Below are 20,025 nucleotides of genomic sequence, written 5' to 3'. Positions count from 1 at the left end.
AATCAAACCCTTGGGAACAACTGTGGTCGGAACCAAAATTCACAGGTCTGTGTTCTCTGAACTCCTCTCAACAGATTTGCTCTTCAGTGTTTGGACTCTCAGTAGTGATTATTAAACCACACTGAACTGAGCTCAACTGAACTGAACTTAATCACTACAAACTGAACTACACTGTTCCTATTCACTATGATCTTTCATGGGAAGCTGCTTTGACACAATCTACATTGTAAAAGTGCTATACAAATAAAGGGGAATTGAATTCAAAATTCTTTTAAGGAGACACCTATATCTTAAATGCCTTTTTTTCCTTTCTATCTATTTATTTATTTATTTATTTATTTATTTATTTATTTATTTATTTATTTATTTATTTATTTATTTATTTATTTATTTATTTAATTATTTATTTAATTATTTATTTATTTAATTAATTGATTAGATAAATAAATAATACAAAGAAAAGAAAGGAAAAAAGACAATTATTTATTTATTTATTTATTTATTTAATGAATGAATGAATGAATGAATTAATTAATTAATTGAAAAATTTATTGATTTAATTAATTAATTGATTTAATTAATTTATTTATTCGTTTGTTTGTTTTTTATTATTCTTATATTTTGTTATCTTTTGTTTGTATATCTTTGTGTATATCTGTGGTATTTTATCTTTTATTTATATGCTTATTTAGTGTATAATTATGTTTTCCTGATAATTTCTTGTTTGGTGAATTGTATCAGTGTGTATATCTATATGTATCAATATTATGCATATTTTATTGGAAATATTGGAAAAATAATGAGCATTTCTCAGGAGGGCTGATAAATTTGACTTTAACTGTAGGCTTATTTAACATCCCGCTGAACTTACTGTAGGAGATGAACACTACACGGCTGATGTAAAATATAGGATTGAGTGTGTGTTGTTGAGACTTACTCTTGGTGATGGAGTTGTGGAGACTCAGAGCTCTGGAGTTTCTCTCTGCTGTTTCCATACAGGAGGATCTCATGGTCACTTCACTGCTGGACGGACACGCGTCTGAGCCTGCGTCACACACAGACTACACACACACACACACACACACACACACACACACACACACACACACAGAAATATTAGCAAAACCTCACATAAAAGTCATGGATCATGTGTCAAATAAAAATGATACCTCACATGATATATTGTAATTTTTGCATTTAGAATTGTTGCATAATTTAATATAGTACATTAAAAGTTACTAATTAAAGTTTAATTTATTTGATGCACATAGAACAAGAAAGAAAGAAAGAAAGAAAGAAAGAAAGAAAGAAAAAAGAAAGAAAGAAAGAAAGAAAGAAAAACCAAAGAAGAAAAAAGAAAGAAAGAAAGAAAGAAAAGAAAAGAAAAGAAAAAAAAAAGAAAGAAAGAAAGAAAGAAAGAAAGAAAGAAAGAAAGAAAGAAAGAAAGAAAAAAGAAAGAAAGAAAGAAAGAAAGAAGAAGAAAAACGAAAGAAAGAAAAAAAGAAAGAAAGAAAGAAAAGAAAAGAAAAGAAAAGAAAAAAGAAAGAAAGAAAGAAAAGAAAGAAGAAAGAAAAAAGAAAGAAAGAAAGAAAGAAAGAAAGAAAAAAGAAAGAAAGAAGAAAGAAGAAAGAAAAACGAAAGAAAGAAAAAAGAAAGAAAGAAAGAAAGAAAAGAAAGAAAAGAAAGAAAAAAGAAAAGAAAGAAAGAAAGAAAGAAAGAAAGAAAGAAAGAAGAAAGAAAAACGAAAGAAGAAAAAGAAAGAAAGAAAGAAAGAAAGAAAGAAAGAAAGAAAGAAAGAAAGAAAGAAAGAAAGAAAGAAAGAAAAGAAAGAAAGAAAAAAGAAAGAAAGAAAGAAAGAAAAGAAAAGAAAGAAAGAAAGAAAGAAAGAAAGAAAGAAAGAAAAGAAAGAAAGAAAGAAGAAAGAAAGAAAGAAAGAAAGAAAGAAGAAAGAAAGAAAGAAAGAAGGAAAGAGTCACGATCACCAGCCAGATCTAACCCTTATAGATCGCTGGAGAACATTCACTATCATGCAGACTACAATCCTGTCACCATAGGAACTACAAAACCTGTCATGCACCACACACACACACCTGTTCCGGTTCTCCTTTAGTTACACACACACATAGCTGGGAGCTGCTCAAGGACTAATAACAGAGACAATATAAACTGCTCACATTGACACTCACGTTCCTGACTCTTGCTTCTCTTTCAGAGCATCACGCAAGTGTTTTCCTTGCCTTGTCTTGCCGTGTTTTGACCCTTGCCTTGCTTTCCCATTTGTATTGATTCTTTGCCGCCTGTACTGACCTTTCGCCTGTTTTTGACTACGATTTTGGATATCCTTTATGCTCCTGTTTGCCACCTGTTTGACCGTTGAACTACTGTTCTTAATAAACTGCATGTGGATCCCAGATTCTTACATGACAGAAAAGAAACAAAGAATGGAAAAACAACAGAAATAAGCAAAGAAAGAAACAAGAAAGACAGAAAGAAAAAACCAAATGAATTTATTTTATGCAAACCAAAAAATAGTGTTAATGTATGAACTGAAGTGTTAAAGGTGCAGTAGGTGATCGTCTTCAGAAACATGTTTTGTTTTGCTTGTTGAAAGTTCCTTCACAATTTAATAGTAATAATTAAAGTAAATGATCTAAATGTTTTCATTCATTCATTTATTTTCTTTTCGGGTTAGTCCCTTTATTAATCTGGGGTCACCACAGCGGAATGAACCGCCAACTTCTCCAGCATATGTTTTACGCAGCGGATGCCCTTCCAGCTGCAACCCATCACTGGGAAACTAAATGTATTTATATGTATTTTTGGTCCCACTTTATATTACGTGTCCTTAATTACTAAGTACTTGCATCAAAAAATCAATACAATGTACTTACTGTGTTCATAATGTATTTGAGAACAATTGAGAACCAGGCGAGCCACAGGGTACCTAATTAGGCCAATAGGTTCCAGATACAATACTGACGGCCAGTCTTAATAGAAAAGTAGCTAATAAACATCGCTCTGCATCCTTGCTCAAAAAGCTTTTTCATTCCAGCTGCCATAGAATGAAAATCTGGATATACCTGCAGTAGCTGAATAATAAGAGTCAGCCTCAAACAGGTGAAGTGTGTGTTCAGGTGAAGTGTGTGTTCAGGATTTCTCCTCCTACACAGGTCATCTGATGATCACTTCTCTCTCTGTGTGTGTTTTTGCAGTTTTCTGAAAGGTTTTAACCTGTCAGATGCCTCTCCCACTCTTTCTCTGTCCTTCCTGTTGTTCATTTTTCCTCCCACTTCATCCTTTCCCTTCTTCCTCTCATCAGATCACACTCTCATCCACTCCCTCTGCTTCCTGCAGTTCCTCTTGTCATATTATTCTTTCGTCTTTAATGCCCAGATGAGAACAGCGAGTTTTAAAGTTTAAAGGTGCCATAAAGGGGCGACATGGTGGCTTAGTGGTTAGCACTGTCGCCTCACAGCAAGAAGGTCGCTGGTTCGAGTCCCATCTGGGTCAGTTGGCATTTCTGTGTGGAGTTTGCATGTTCTCCCCATGTTGGCGTGGGTTTCCTCTGGGTGCTCCGGTTTCCCCCACTTATTACACACACAGGGATGCACAGCAGCACAACCTGCTTCAAACTCATGCATGAGCAAATCCATTTCCTCACTAGTTAAGTTTTTGTAAATAGCGTTTACGCCATAGTCTGATGGCAACTCACTTTTAAAGGGAATGGGAGATGAGATTATAAATAGTTTAATAAATGTCACACCTAAAACACACCCTTTACTCATTAAGAGGATAAGGATAACTCATTTAGACCATGCGCTCGGCACACACACAGTTTTTACCAACCTTAAAATAGCAAAAGTGGATTCAGGCATGATTGAGTACACCTTCGCCATGTGCTTTAGACCAGCTTAGATCATTAAAAAGTGTGTTAAATGAGTTTGTTTGTAATTTTTTTGACTCTTCTAAATCTTGAAAATACCATAATACTGTATGTTTGCAGATATTTAACAATCATGCTAAATAAGCATACTGAAAAGCAATGCTAAAGTCAGCTATTCTGCTTTGTGCGTTCCCTGTCAGAATGTCTGTCTTTGTTTTGATCTCTGTAACTCCGCACACTGCCAGTTAGGGTTGTCACAATACTGGAATTTGGTACCAATCGATACTGAAGTTTTAAAAACGTCAATTTCCCGGTAATTTCCCAGAATTCCACAGAAATGACTGTGAACGGCCGTGAAGGTCATCAGTTCACCGAAATCACAGCTGTTTACTGAGTGAAACCACAGATACAGGGACACTGGAGCATTTCAAAGTCACTTCGAGTGATCCGCTGATGAATCATGGCTTTAAAACGCTCCAGTGTTCCTGTATCTGTGGTTACACTTAGTAAACAGCGGTCAGTTTGGTGAACTGATGACCTTCAAGGCCTCTTAGAGTGTAAGAGTCGATCTTTAGGCATGCTCGCTCCTGTTTGTCTTGTCAATCTGGCAACCTGCATTTGTGTGATGACATTAGAGGAGGGGCTGGGTAAAAAAACACTCTTAATGTTTAGAATTTGGACTGCAATACCTCGGTTAACCACTAGGTTCATACATCAATCATATATAACGCACTTTAAACTGCAGATTTAAAACATCAAAGCAATTCAAACATTTGAATTACAACACTAACATTTAAGCGCTTCTGAGCTCGTTCTTAAACAGCGCTGAATTGCCATTGTGTTTGCAGAAATGGCTGTGATTAGCCGTGAAGGTCATCAGTTCACTGAACTCAACGCTGATTACTGAGTGAAACCACAGATACAGGGACAGGAGTGTTTCAAAGTCACGTCGATCAGCTGGTTTGTCTATAAACTGACATACGAGCGATTCGCTGATGAATCGCGGCTTTAAAACGCTCCAGTGTCCCTGTATCTGTGTTTACACTCAATAAACAACGGTGAGTTCGGTGAACTGATGACCTTCACGGCCAATCACAGTCATTTCTGTTGAGAATGTGAACACAATGGCAAATCAGCGCTGTTTAAGAATGCGCTCAACAGCGCTCAGATGTTAGGGGGAAATGGATGTTTTTAATATATCAGTATCGATTGGTATCGAATTCCAGTATCCTGACAACGCTACTGCCAGTGTAGCCAATCATATTTCAGCACTCCGGGATGCCTTCAGGTGGAAAACAGCGTATTTCATTTCAGTCATGAAGGCTGCATCGATGTATGTGGACGCAGATGAAAATGTTTCTCAATTATCAAATAATATAAATATTAGACGTAAATATTAGCTGATCAGATTAGAGTGTAAGAGTCGATCTTTAGGCACGCTCGCTCCTGTTTGTCTTGTCAATCTGGCAACCTGCATTTGTGTGATGGCATTAGAGGAGGGACTGGGTAAAAAAAACACTCTTAATGTTTAGAATTCGGACTGCAATACCTCGCTCAACCACTAGGTTTATTCATCATACAGTCATATATAACGCACTTTAAACTGCAGATTTAAAACATCAAAGCAATTCAGGGTGATTCTGTGTACCTGTTCCTCGTGCTCCAGAGGCACTTTAGGTTTGACGGCCAGAATGAGGTCCGGCGTCACGTCCCGAAGCTCTCCGGGGTTTTCATAGATGTGGCTGTTGCCTTTCAGACTCACGTTATCATACACATGCCTGAAAAACACACACACACACACACACACACACAGGCACAAACACAGTTACAACCACGCACACAGATGCACACACACACAAAGACAAACACACGTGCACACACATGCACAAACACACATGCACACACACACAGAGACAAACACAGGTACACACACGCACACACATGCACGCACACATGAACATACACAAACACACAGAAACACACACACACACACAAACAAATATTCAGCACTCAGTATAAGTAAAGCATTTAAATAGACTCTGAGCTGCTGACGTGTGAAGAGAGTGGACTTGTTCAGCACTACTCACTACCCACATGTGTGTGTGCTGTCTGTGCTTATAAACACGAGTGCGGCTATCCAGTTAAAGTGCTCATGCATATTCTTGCTCATACAAAGAAGTTGCATAATGCAGATTAACTCATACTGGGGTTGTGTAATTTGCCAGCGATGCTTTTTTAAAGGATTAGAACGGAGACCTAAAGTGAGAGTTCACCCAAAAAGGACAATTCAACTGCAGTATGATGTCCATAAGCGATAAGCATGCACGACTTTCTTTATTCTGTGAAACAGAAAAGCAGATCATTTGAGAAATGTCTCAATGTTGGCTCAGTGGTTAGCACTGTCGCCTCACAGCAAGAAGGTCGCTGGTTCAAGTCTCAGTTGGGCCAGTTGGCATTTTGCATGTTCTCCCCTTGTTCACATGGGTTTCCTCCGGGTGCTCCGGTGGGTAGGCTAAATTGTCCCTAGTGTATGAGTGTGAATGATAAAATATGTGCTGGATAAGTTGGCGGTTCATTCCGCTGTGGCGACCACAGATTAATACATGGACTAAGCCGAAAATAAAATGAATGAATGGATCCACAGTTTGCTTAAGAACGAATGTTTAAATGTCTGTGAGATCTTTGATTGTCAAGGTGGCACTTTTCTTCATAGATCCTCAAATCTCTCTGTAATCATCAGTGTTTTTAAAAAGGTAACAACTAAAAAGTATCTTTGTTAATTGTAATAAAACAAGAAAATATCATTTAAATATACAGCAAAAACCAGGCTTTAATGAAAAAACTGGTAATGTTCAAATGCAGCTTTTAAAATATGTATAAAATGTCCATTATTTGTCAAAATTCTTGTACAAGATTTTAATTTAAGATTTTTTATTAATTTAAGATTTCATTGTGTTTTTGACAGCAGCGTGACAATTGTTGAAATAACACCAAAAACTAGTTTCAAATTTAATTTAAGCACTTTCCAGGCCTTGAATCTTTGGGTCCTATCATACACCCGGCGCAATAAGGCGAAGACGTGTTTGGCGTGATTTGTTGCTATTTTCAGACCAGCGCGACCCTAATTTTCACGTTTTGCACCAGGTTGTTTAAATAGCAAATTCATTTGCACCACTTTGTGGACTCATGTGTGTGCTGATCTATAAAGGAGGTGTGTTAAGGCGCATTGTTGGTGCGTTGCTATATTGAGGAACTGAAATAGACCGCACCATTGACCAACTAAAAGCTGCTCTAAAGTCCAGCGCAGAGTGTGTTAGTTATGTGCCTACGCAGGTCCTAACGCTTACACATTGCTAAATACACACAGGATGATCAGCAACACACAAATATCTTTACAGATGAAAACAATTAAAAGATTAAAATGATACAAACATTATTATTTTCTACATAAATATAAAATCACTGCCTCCACTTCACCTCAGGGGGCTTTTTCAGTTTATTCATGATCATCTGCATCAGTATAATGTTATTATTATCAGCAGTATTATTTATTATCTGCATATTTATATTTGCTTGAATAAAAACAAGTTTAGATTTGTCCACCTGGGGGGTTTCGGAGACGTCTGCATCACCATATGGGGCATTAGAACAGGACGTGTGTTTGGATATAACTCAGTTTTTTGAACACACTTCATTATTATTGTTCATTTATTCCTTTGCTGGAGATTAGAAATGAATTTAGAAATAGTTTTGACACAAATCTTTGCGCTTAACAAAGGAAATTACATATGTAGGCTAATGGATGTGTTCAGTGGAGTGAGTTTCCACCGTTTCCTTACTCCACCAAAGTAAAGGAGTAAAGAGTAAAAGTAAAGAGAAAGTAAAGAGGCCGAATGGAGGAGGCTCGTTCTTTATCCTTTGTTTAACTGTTTTCTCGCTAGTGAAGCGTTCAGTTTATCTACTTACAGAGTCCGCCATGTGAATCGCAAATGCGCCATGGAGCGACGTAACGGACTCTTAAAGGGAATGAGAGATGAGACTCTGATTGGTTTAATACACATTATGATTAAAACATACCCTAGTGATACAAACCCTAGTGTGTTTTAAGCACAACCCTGTTAGACCATGCGCCACGGTGCAGAGCGTATTTTTCCGTCTCTGAAATAGCAAAAGTGGATTCAGACACAGCCTTAATGCTTTTGCGACATGAGCTTTAGACTGCGCCTAGATCGTTAAAATAGAGCCCTACATGTCTGAAATTCAAGTACACTCAAACAGTGACTTTTGCTGTTTATTTAAATGAGCTGAATCAACACAATTCTTGAGGTTTATTTTTGGGACAACGTTATTGTATAATATTTAATCCACTTATAGTAGTAAAAAAAACACTTAACTTTTGCTTATTTAACAACATGATGGACTTAAGTTAGCTTATTAGATTTTACAAATTTAATTAAGTATTAAATAATTAACTCTTTAGTTTTTTTGTGTTGGAATTGTGTCGTTTCAGCTCATATTAAATAAGTAGTTTGAGCAAACAGCAAACATCATTAGTTTGAGTGTAGTTATAATAACTGCAGCATGAAGTGTAATTGTGAAGCTGGATGCATGCAAACAGAAATTGGTGTACCCTTCGAGGATGTCCTGGCAGGGCGGGTGTCCTTCTAGAGAGTAGCTGCGTGTGATGGAGACGGCGCTGATTTCTGGGCTCTGACTCTTCATGCTGTCCTGCAGAGACGTGGCCCGCAGGAGGGGTAAACTGGGCGGAGACAGCAGCGAGTCTGTGTCCATGGGCTCCACAAACCCCATCTGATCTCCAGCCGGTTCCTCCATCGGAGTTTCACTGTCTGCAAGCTTGTTATCTTCATCTTTCTCCTCCTCTTCTTCCTCTGCTTCTTCTTCATCATCATCTTCATCTTCTTCATCCAGAACCCAGGCTTCACCCGAACATCCCTCTCCAGATTTGCTCTCCGCGTCCTGGATGGCTTTCTGATAGAGCTCTGAGAAACTCCTGGAAAAAAAAAAATAGGAGATTTCAAGTCTTGTCATGTGGGAAACCCACGCGAACACAGGGAGAACATGCAAACTCCACACAGAACTGACCCAGCCAAGGCTCGAACCAGCGACCTTCTTGCTGTGAGGTGACAGTGGTACTTGAACCATGAACCGCCAACAATTCCAGCATATGTTTTACACAGCGGAGGCCCTTCAAGCTGCAACCCAGTACTGGGAAACACCCATACACACTCATTCTCTCACACACACACACTTACAGTATGGCCAAATTAGTTCATCAGTTCACTTATAGTGAATGTGTTTGGACTGTGGGGGAAACCGGAAACCCACACCAACACGGAGAGAAGATGCAAACTCAAACCAGCAACCTTCTTGCTGTGAGGTGACAGTGCTAACCACTAAGCCACCATGCCATCTGTATCCTAAACATTATATACAAATGAATGAGAGCAGAATAATGACACGCCTCAATGGCGTCCAGAGTTTCCTGCTACTAGAAGAGACATCACTTGGAGCAGTACGTCACATGCTTTCTCTCTCAGTGCTTTACAGATTGTTTTGGCTTTATATAACCAGAGTTGACCAGAGCAAAAGTCTACATTTGGATGGACATCACAGTGTAGCTGGCATCACGGCCCATTGTTTTTAAGCCCACACAGGTCACGTGACTGAAAACGATCAATTACCTGCGTGGTTTCCCGTTCTCGTCTGGCGGGATGACAGTGATGTGGATCTTCTGCGCGGTGCGGAGCAGTCGACTCCTCTCCTCCAGGCTGAGGTGCAGCAGGACTCGGCCGCAGAGACGGACCACCCGCGCCCCCATCTGCAGCCCGCCGCTTTCCGCGTACCCAAACCGCTGCAGCTCCGTCACGAAGCCCTCCTCACTCATCAGAAACCCCGGCTGACCCACGCCGTCCCGCAGCGGAGTCACTTCACGGGCCTCACAGCCACGCGTCACCAACTACACACAAACACATAAAGGAGTGAGGAGTCATGCAGCATTAGCAGGGTAAATATTACTGGGGGAAAACAAAGAAGGTTGGTAAGGTGGAAGTTGGGTAGGATAATAAGATCATACTTTATAACTACTAATGAACAGTTAGTGTTTTAATAATAGGCAGGTAATAAGCTGGAAGTTAATAGCATGAATTGTGACCTAAACTAAAGTGTTACTCCTTATTTAAAATAATAAAATCTGGCCTTCTCATGTTTGAAATCTGGCCTTCAAACCACAGGTTACTATTAAATATCACCCCCAAATTTTTGACTGAAGACAAGGACTGAACTGAAAATCCATCAAGTGTTAGAGAGTGTTCTAGGTTTTTGTGTAAACCTCAGTTTTATCTAAATTTAGTTTTTCAAATTGAGTAATCAAAGCCACCTCTAGCCTTTAAACGATGATCTCCTTAATATCCTCCACTTGGCTGTCGGTCATAGTTATGGTTAACATTGGGAATTGTTCCATAAACTAAAGTGATACCCAAAATTTTCATCCATTCATTCATTGAATGAATGAATTCAATTCATTCAACTTATCATAAGTCAATTTATTCAATTTTTCATTTGAATAAATATTCTTCAAAACTCTGAAAACTTAAATACGTCTTAATAAATTTGATGTAATTTCAATAAACAGATAAATTTGATTCACTGGAAAAAAAAAAAAGTCGACCCCCCCTGATCGCCTATGTATAATTCGCACACTGCCGATAAGAGTACCGCTGAAGTTTCGAACCAATAAGTGCTATCGATATCGATAAAAGTAGTAATACCGTTAAAACGATACCTATCCCTGTCTGACATAAAAAATTAGACCATGATAACTTTAAAGTGATGCAATCTAAATAAAGGTCACATTAAAAAACTCACAGTGTGGTCTGTTGACATCATGCAGAATGCATTTAACAATTATTTCCAATTTTCCATAGCACTATACACCAGTGCTTCCCAACCCTGTTCCTAGAGGCACACCAACAGTACATATTTTGGATGTCTCCCTTATCTGAACCATTAACTTCAGGTTTTGGAGTCTCTTCTAATGTTCTGATGAGTTGATTCAGGTGTGTTTGATTAGGGAGAGGTTGAAAATGTTTACTGTTGGTAGGGCTGTGCGATTAATCGAAATCGCTATTTGAATCGTTGCGATTAGCTAATCGCAAGAGGCTGCGATATAAAACATGTATTATTTAATTTCCCTCTCCCAAAGCAAATGCGTGCATGGAGTTTGTGTGTGACAGTCTTACTAGCCAATCGAGTGAGCACTCTTGTGTTCTGCCCAATCAGAATTGCGCAACCCAATTATGCGGAACGCCCACAAAAAAAAAACAACAACAACACACAAACAGGAAAGCACGGACGAGTGAGATGATGGCGTCTGCCGCTTTAAAAGCATTAATAGACGAATTAATATCAAAGAAAAACAGGACATCAGTAATAAGGGAATATTTTGATTTCAAAGTCATACAAAATTAAAGTTTAATGTTTAGAAACTTCATGTGTATTTCGCGTGCATTCACGGCTTGTGATGCAGGTATGTGCATCATCTGTAGTGACAGACTGTAATGTACAATAAAAATATCATTTGTCATTTCATTTTCATAGGACAGTTATGTATAGATGCATTAGTTGCAGAATTTTAAAGCAGTTTAACGATTTAAATGCTTCTTATTGGATATTACGCCATTCAATGCGACTATCCGCATGACTTCACGGAGGGCTTACAACCTACTATCTACGGTTTGCTTTAAGAACATGTTAACAAATTTAGTTACAAACTAGCTAGCCCCTAGTGTGGACTTTACCTTCCAGTTTTATAAAGAACTCAGGAGATAACTAATGCCATAACTAGGTCCACACGAAATCTGCGCGTGCAGAATTCCGCAGATGTTTAGCCCATCATTAATTCTGTTTATTTACTCCAGTAAATGTGTGTAAATCTATATTTATTCAGTTTTTAAATTAATTACAATAATATTATTGACTAATATGAAAATGTTCATCTGATTTACGCTCAATGCAGTTTGTACAGTAATATTTTCTGTCTTTTAGTAGAGATATTATATGAGAGACTTGCTTTGTTTACCAAATAAATTGAATCTAACTGGATTTGCATTTTAAACATTAAATAAAAGTTTAAAAGATGTTATTTTTTATTCAACATATTAAGGTTTTAGTTATGATACTCCCAAATTAATTCCGCAGAAATCCGCAGATTTTAATCCAAATTCTCCTCAGAAATAGCAAAAATCGTCCGCAGATTGCGTCTGGCCCTGGCTATAACACACTACCATGCTAAAGACATGGTGCCTTTTAATGCAGCGACCAAAGAGGGATTTAAAAAAAAACTCATCTAAATTCAAGATAGGATATACACACTTCCGTCTCGCACCTATTTCAACCATTTTGGAGTACCACAGCTTAATGTTTAACGTTTAATCTGTGATAATTATATTGTTTTAGACAATATAAGCTACAGAAAGGCTCTTATCAGCTATATTAGTTTGCTGAGTGTTCTGTATTTCAATGATTATTATTTTTTGTTTGTATAATAAGCTACACTATCTCCCTAATTTGAGTTCAACTTGATTACAGAAAGGTAAGGTCATTTTATTTGTGCTTAATTTCTGTATATCTAAATACTAATTTAAATAAATGTTTAAGTTAATATCTTTTCACACTCACAAGAAGCTATGATACAGATTATTGAGCTGAAGCTTGACTACAAAATTAAATCACAAATCAAATCAAAATCGCAATATCTGTCAAAAAAAAAAAACATAGCAATTAGATATTTTCCCCAAATCGCACAGCTCTAACTGTTGGCGTGTCAGCAGGAACAGGGTTGGGAAACACAGATATATACCATAAAGCTGATTAATAAACTGGCTGAACTCACCTCCAGCCTCTGGACGATCTCCTTAATATCCTCTACTTGGCTGTCGGTCACGGTTACGGTCACCGCCTCGCCTCTTTCATAAAAGATATCCAGCGACGGTCCAGCCTGAGCTCCGGTCTCAGTCACAGCCTTCCAGCCAATAACATCACGGCAGCTGCAGTTAATCACAACGGTGCGCGTGGATCTCTCGATGAGCACCACCAGCTCTGCAGAAACGCCCAGCAGACACGATAGACTGACTGACACACTGTTTTCTCCACCCTGGACCACAGTCACAGCCCAAACTAACGCTCCAGCACTGTGAAGCTCCGCCCCTTTCGCTCCCTTCAGCTTCTCCTTGCGTTTTCCGCCTAGCGACAGCAGAGGGAATTTGGTGGAGGAGTCAATGGGTGTTGTTGTGACGTAGTTTTCTGCGAGATCTTTTAAATATTCCTGTCTTGTGCGTGTGGCCATGGAGCGGAATTTTTCCGATTTCTCCGCCGCGTTTTCTGCGTTGATGGCTTTGGCTAGTAGAAAGTCGCGGAAGGCTGGCGAACGCGGGAATCGAGCACCTTTCGGGAAAAGAGGACCAAACAGAGGGATGTCCTTCGAACGGGTTACTGCAACTCTGAGGAAAAAAGGAGAGAGAGAGATTATAAAGAGATCTTCAGTGCTTTCTTGAAACAAGTCGCTATATTATACAGCCCAGTAGCCAGCCATTTTCTTTTTAACTATGAAGTTAAGTATGTATAGTATAAATACTGCATTTCAGTGACATTTTAAACAGTATTCATTTCTGGATTAGCTTGGCGGGTGGTCATCATAACCACACTTGGTGATTTTAAAACCACACTAAGGGATTGTTTTTCTTAAAACAAGCTAAATAATCTGCTGATGAGGTAAAGTAAATAATGTCATGAAAGCATAAGGAAAAGCTAGATTACATTGCTCACCCGATTGGCAGATTATTGTGCTTGTTTTAAGGGAAAACTCACCTCATTTTGACATATTACTACTGAAAACAAGACAATATGTTTTGTTTGTCTAGAAAATGCTCCTGATTTAATTTTTTAAAAGATATTTAGACTAAAAACTAAGTAAGAAAAGGATTTTTTTGCAGTGTTTTTTTCTCAAATATTTCCCAAGTGATGTTTAATGGAGGAATTTTTCCCCGTTTTTTTCCATTATATTTCAATTTCTTCTGGAGTAAGTCTTATTTCTTTTAGTTTGGCCAAAATGAAAGTGGTTTTAAAACAATTTTTAAGGTCAATTTTATAAGCTCCCTTAAGATTTATGCAACCCAGGCTCATTCTGAGAACGTAGTCCCGGGGACGTTTCTGGAGACCGCGAAATACGTAGCCGGGGGTACGTACGGCTGCATTTCATTTTTTTAAGCGAACGCTGCGGGGCGGTGTGACGCCGTTCCCTTCGGCGCTTGCCGGCCGGCCGCTCGCCTCCGTGTGGAGGGCTTTCCCGCTGCAGCCAGTTTGTCAGGTTAGCTCTTCGTGTACTCTGGCGGACTCGAGGCGCAGAGAGGGGCTGACCACGATGATGACGACAGGGTTCGAGTCCGGGGAAGAGCGGTTCCAGAAATCAGGTAAGAAAACAAAAACAAAATCCAAAAAATGAAGCGAACAAGTTCATCACAGGTTGAGAATGTGGTCAAAATCCGAAAACGTGGTAAAAATCGGACGAGGGCTTTTCTTTTTCTGGACGGCTTTTGTGAATCGTCGTTGGTTGGGTTTAGGGACGGAGGAGGGTGGGTCAGCCGATTGGCCGGTCGCACGGTCAATCATTCTGTCATCCAGGCAGACAGGCGGAAAGTCGTTCAACAGCGGCCTCTGGCGGGTTTACACGAGAACGGCACGGGAAAAAGCGCGCACAGCGGCCTCTCGCGGACTCGCGAAAACAAAAACTGCACAAATACGTACCTCCCGGGACGTATTTCGCGGTCTCCAGAAACGTCCCCGGGACTACGTTCTCAGAATGAGCCTGGGTTGGATTTATTTTCCCGATTGGCTACAGGCATCAACAATATTTACTTCAAATTAAACTCAAAAATTCATTCATTCGTTCATTTTCCTTCGGCTTAGTCCCTTATTTATCAGGGGTCACCACAGCAGAATGAACCGCCAACTATTTCAGCATATGTTTTACACAGCGGACGCCCTTCCAGCTGCAACCTAGTACTGGGAAACCCCCAGTACACTCTCACAGTCACACACTCCTAAACTACGGCCAATTTAGCTTACCCAATTCCTCTATAGCGCATGTGTTTGGACTGTGGGGGGAAACTAGAGCACCTGAAGGAAACCCACACCAACATGGGGAGAACATGCAAACTCCACAAAAAAAAATGATTTACAATAGCATAAAAGGATCAACTCTTAATATTACATTCTAATATTAATAATATTATGTGGAGAAGATTGGCAGTATTCACATTGTAAAGATATGTGATCATTTATTTATTAATGTCAGTTTTTTATTTTGCCATTGGTGCAAACTGTATAATTAAATGAATAAAGAAAACTGATTATGTGAGTGTGGATACAGTTAAAGACAAAATTATAAGCCCTTCTGTGAAATATTGATTCTTTTTCAAAAATATGATATTAAAGTGGACGACGCAGTGGCGCAATAGGTAGTGCTCTCGCCTCACAGCAAGAAGATCGCTGGTTCAAGCCTCGGCTTGGTTTCTTGGCGTTTCTGTGTGGAGTTTGCATGTTCTCACTGCGTTCACGTGGGTTTCCTCCGGGTGCTCCGGTTTCCCCCACAGTCCAAACACATGCGCTATAGGTGAATTGGGAAGGCTACATTGTCCATAGTGTATGAGTGTGACTGAGTGTGTATGAATGTTTCCCAATGATGGGTTGCAGCTGGAAGGGCATCCGCTGTGTATGTGTGTGAATGAGTGTATATGGATTTTTCAAAATGATGGGTTGCAGCTGGAAGGGTATCCACTGCGTAAAACATATGCTGGATAAGTTGGCGGTTCATTCCGTTGTGGCGACCCCGGATTAATAAAGGGACTAAGCCGAAAAAAGAAAATGAAATGATATTAAAGTGATATTCAAATGAGCAATGGCATTTTTCAAAGGATTTTCTATTATATTTATCTTATGGATTAGTTTGGCTGGAATAAAAAACAAAACAAAACTGAAATTAAAAACTGCTTAAGGTCAATATTACAATTTTTTTTATACAATGACTTGCCTAATTAACCTAGTTAAGCCTTTAAATGTCACTTTAAGCTGAATACTAGTATCTTGGATAATACGTAGTCAAATATTATATACTGTCATCATGGTAAAGATAAAATAAATCAGTTATTAGAAATTTGTTTAAATATATATATATATATATATATATATAAATAATCACTAATCATTTTTACTTTAAATGTTGGCTTTGTGAATCTCCTTTCTCACCTGTAATAGGTGTTTTCTGTGCAGGGCTCATGAACACGGACGATGATGAAGACGTGCTGGAAGTGTGAACGGATGGCTTTGGGGGTGAAGGGTAAAGCACCAGGCTCCTGGAAGACTATTGTGACGATATCGTTCCCTATGTGCCTCTTCCTCAGCAACTGCAAGAGAAAAAAAAACACAGAGAAACTCAGAGACTGGCCACTCAAAAAAAGTACATTTTATAGGGCAACTATTATGCATAAAATCACCTTTATAAGGGGTGTAAACACAGTTGTGTGGTAAGAGTTTGTGAATATAACCAGCTACTAATGCTACAAATGTATTAATGTTATTTATTATAATCAAGTCTTGATACAGTCTGCAGAAGCACTTTGATTGACATTCTCCCATTGTACGTGTCATCAGAGGGGGAAAGCCCCGCCCACTAGTGACCATCTCTCCCTCATTAGCATAGGGCGTTTTGAATCTGCCACTATGCTGACACATAGTGTAGCTCCGCCCTCTTTTGAAAAGAGCATGATCTCATTTGCATTTAAAGCGACAGTCACCATAACGCCACAATTAGGATCAAAGCCTGACAGGGTCAGTTTCAGAGAGTTTATAAACATTATCTGTGTGGTATTTTGACTGGAACTTCACACACACACACACACACACACACACACACACACACACACACACACACACACACACACGCATGCACACACACTGTAGGGACATCAGAGACTTATTTTACATCTTGTAAAAAGAGGCATAATAGGTCTTCTTTAAGCAATCAGGACCCTTCTGAAAAATACATTTCATTGAATATAACCACTAGTTAAGTTTAAATCTTAAAAATATATCTATTTTAACAACTGATAATGAAATAAAACAATGGATCTCAAATATAAATGTGGCATACGCACAAAACGTGGGTTGAAAACTGCACATACACCACCTCCCACGTATGAATAGTCATGACAATCATGTTTATGACAGATTTATAACAAGCTGTATTGTCTTGTTAATGTCAAGTTGTCATGACAAAGACAAAAACAGGTTGCATTTGTTTATGTCAAGTTGTCAAAAAAAAACAATGTCATCTTTGCATTTAAAATGACACAACTGAGCAAATGGCGATTAATGACGGTTGTTATAAGCATGCATAAAATCTTTACCATTCATATGATTATAAAGGGTTAATGACAGGTTTAATTCAACTAAAGCGTTACAAACAATGTTAAATATTGAGAATATTTTAAAGCTGTCCAAATTATGTTTTTAGCAATGCATATAACTAAACAAAAATAAGTTTTTTAATATATTTATAATAGCACATTTACATAATATCTTCATTGAACATGATCTATACTTAATGTTCTAATGATTATTGGCATTAAAGAAAAATGTATAATTCTGACCCATTAGCTACTGCCAAAAATAAAACATAAGACGAGTAAAAATTATTTTATGCTATTTAAGTGGGTCAAAAAACACTCTAAAAATTAAATTTCATTCAATCAAATGTAAGTAACTAGATAATCTGTTTTAATTTTAATTAACATGAAATTAAACGAATGAAAAGCTTAATATTTAACTCAGTTTATCCTGTAAAGTGCATTATTGGCATTAACGAAAAATCAATCATTTTGACTCATTAGCTATTGCCAAAAATATAACATAAGTGTGTCAAAAAGAGCATCACGGTGGCGCAGTGGGTAGCACAATCGCTTTACAGTAAGAAAATCACTAGTTCGAGTCTCGGCTGGGTCAGTTGGCATTTCTGTGTGGAGTTTGCATGTTCTCCCCTTGTTCGCGTGGGTTTCCTCCAAGTGCTCCTGTTTCCCCCACGAGCCCAAAGACAAGTGGTACAGGTGAATTGGGTAGGCTAAATTGTCCGTAGTGTATGTGTGTGAATGAGTGTGTGTGGATGTTTCCCAGTGATGGGTTGCAGCTGGAAGGGCATCCACTGCGTAAAACATATGCTGGATAAGTTGGCGGTTCAGTCCGCTGTGGCGACCCTAGATTAATAAAGAGACTAAGCCGAAAAGAAAATGAAATTTCATTTAAAGGTAAGTAATAACACAATCTGCTTTAAATCTAATTAACATGAAATTAAATAGCTGAATATATGATATTTAGTTCATTACGTTACTGTGTATTGTTTCTGCATTATTAATGGGGTGCTTTACCTGTTGTTTATTGTTAGCTGTGTATGGAAGCATGGTGGAGACGTGAAACATGATCTCGTAATCCTGGTAGCGAGTGTACAGCGAGTGAGTGCCTGTGGAGTCGGCTGTGAAATAAACACACAAACAACAATGTTATTACACTCCGAGTCTCCTGTCATAAGGTCATAAGGATGATAGACTCTTTTTGTCCTTGACCTCATGTGTACAGTGTGCAACACTACTGTTATTATTACATTACATTTATGCAAAGCTCATGCAAGAACACGCTACTGTTTAATAGTGCATGTTCACTATAGTCAATCTGACAAGTGTGTACGTTGTGTTTGAGTCTCACTTTTGGTGTCGAGCTGAGCTCTGTATTTCTCCCAGCCCTTGAGTCTCACTCGGTCTCCCAGAAGATCCAGAAACTCCTCAAACACGGGCCCGGAGCTCTCGTTATTATACATGTCCTCTTCAGTGCTCTGTCCCGCCCGGCAGTACATCACGCCAACCTTCCGCTGGAAATTCAGCTACACACACACACACACACACACACGCATATTAAACAATTACATTACAGTCACTTCTCCAACCGATTGTTCTACACACCTCATCTCTCTTCCTAATATTTAATTTAATCCTCATAATGCATTCAAATCTGTAAACTATTTCCTATTTCAGGTATTGGGAGCTGAAGAATCATTATTTTATAAAATAGTGGTTACTTAAAAAAATGTTTAATCACATGTTTGTTTTTAATTAATTATTATTATTTAGTTATTTTAAGGGAATATTGGGAAAGTAAGAAAACTAAGACAGTCTGTAACTTTTTTTAATTCTGTGTTATTTAATACTATGAATGGTCTTGTTAAATACAAAAATAAACTAAAATCATCTGATCAGAACCCTTTTGAGTGAATATGAAAAACAATAAGCTGATGTTTAATGGTATTATTATGATTTTAGTAACTGCTTTTTATTAATAATGAAAAATGAAAATCCCTCTTGAACTGCACCAAAAAAATAATAATGATAAAATAAAAAATACAGAAAGAAAGGCTGAATATATTTTTAAATAAATGTTTTGATAATTGTTTATAAATATAAGATTATAAGATTTCATCAAACAAGTTAGAAAAAAGTTTTACTGACACACATCCAGTTCCAAAATGACCAGAACATGAAAAATTTAATTTAAAAAAGCTTTATCTTTTTATAAAATCTGTGAAAATTATAAATAAATATATGTATTTTGATAAAAAAAATAAAGTATTAATATTACTTATTATAAATACAAATTGGTGTGTATTTTAATAATAATAATAAAAAATTATGCTTATTTTAAATAATAGTAATAATAATATTAATATTATTCCTATTATTATATAACAATAACAAAATGGTGTGTATTTTTAATAATAATAAAATTATGCATGTTTTAAATAATAATAATAAAAAAAATAATACTTATTATCATATAACAAAACGGGGTGTATTTTTAATAATAATAATAAAATTACACATATTTTAAATAATAACAATAATGAATAACTCAATGACTATTACTTATTATTACTGTTATTATATAACAATAACAAACTGGTGTGTATTTTAGTAATAATAATAAAAATATGAATATTTTAATAATAATATTATTACTATTATTAT

At 37.5% G+C, this 20,025-nt stretch overlaps 1 protein-coding gene across 2 annotated transcripts in view; it reads right to left on the bottom strand.

Moving 5' to 3' along the window:
- zmp:0000001168 (signal-induced proliferation-associated protein 1) overlaps positions 1–20,025 on the bottom strand; it is a 36,512-nt gene that overhangs the window by 5,567 nt on the left and 10,920 nt on the right. For both annotated transcript variants that reach the window (XM_056452627.1, XM_056452626.1), the window contains exons 5-12: positions 18,713–18,887; positions 18,379–18,482; positions 16,205–16,362; positions 12,795–13,401; positions 9,586–9,860; positions 8,514–8,894; positions 5,532–5,661; positions 938–1,061 (exon numbers count right to left, since the gene is read on the bottom strand). In XM_056452627.1, the coding sequence (XP_056308602.1) occupies positions 938–1,061; positions 5,532–5,661; positions 8,514–8,894; positions 9,586–9,860; positions 12,795–13,401; positions 16,205–16,362; positions 18,379–18,482; positions 18,713–18,887 (1,954 nt within the window). The remainder of the gene's footprint in view (positions 1–937; positions 1,062–5,531; positions 5,662–8,513; positions 8,895–9,585; positions 9,861–12,794; positions 13,402–16,204; positions 16,363–18,378; positions 18,483–18,712; positions 18,888–20,025) is intronic.

Source organism: Danio aesculapii, unplaced genomic scaffold (genome assembly GCF_903798145.1).
Source record: "Danio aesculapii unplaced genomic scaffold, fDanAes4.1, whole genome shotgun sequence".
Taxonomy (NCBI): domain Eukaryota; kingdom Metazoa; phylum Chordata; class Actinopteri; order Cypriniformes; family Danionidae; genus Danio; species Danio aesculapii.
This window is presented reverse-complemented; position numbering and strand designations above follow the sequence as displayed.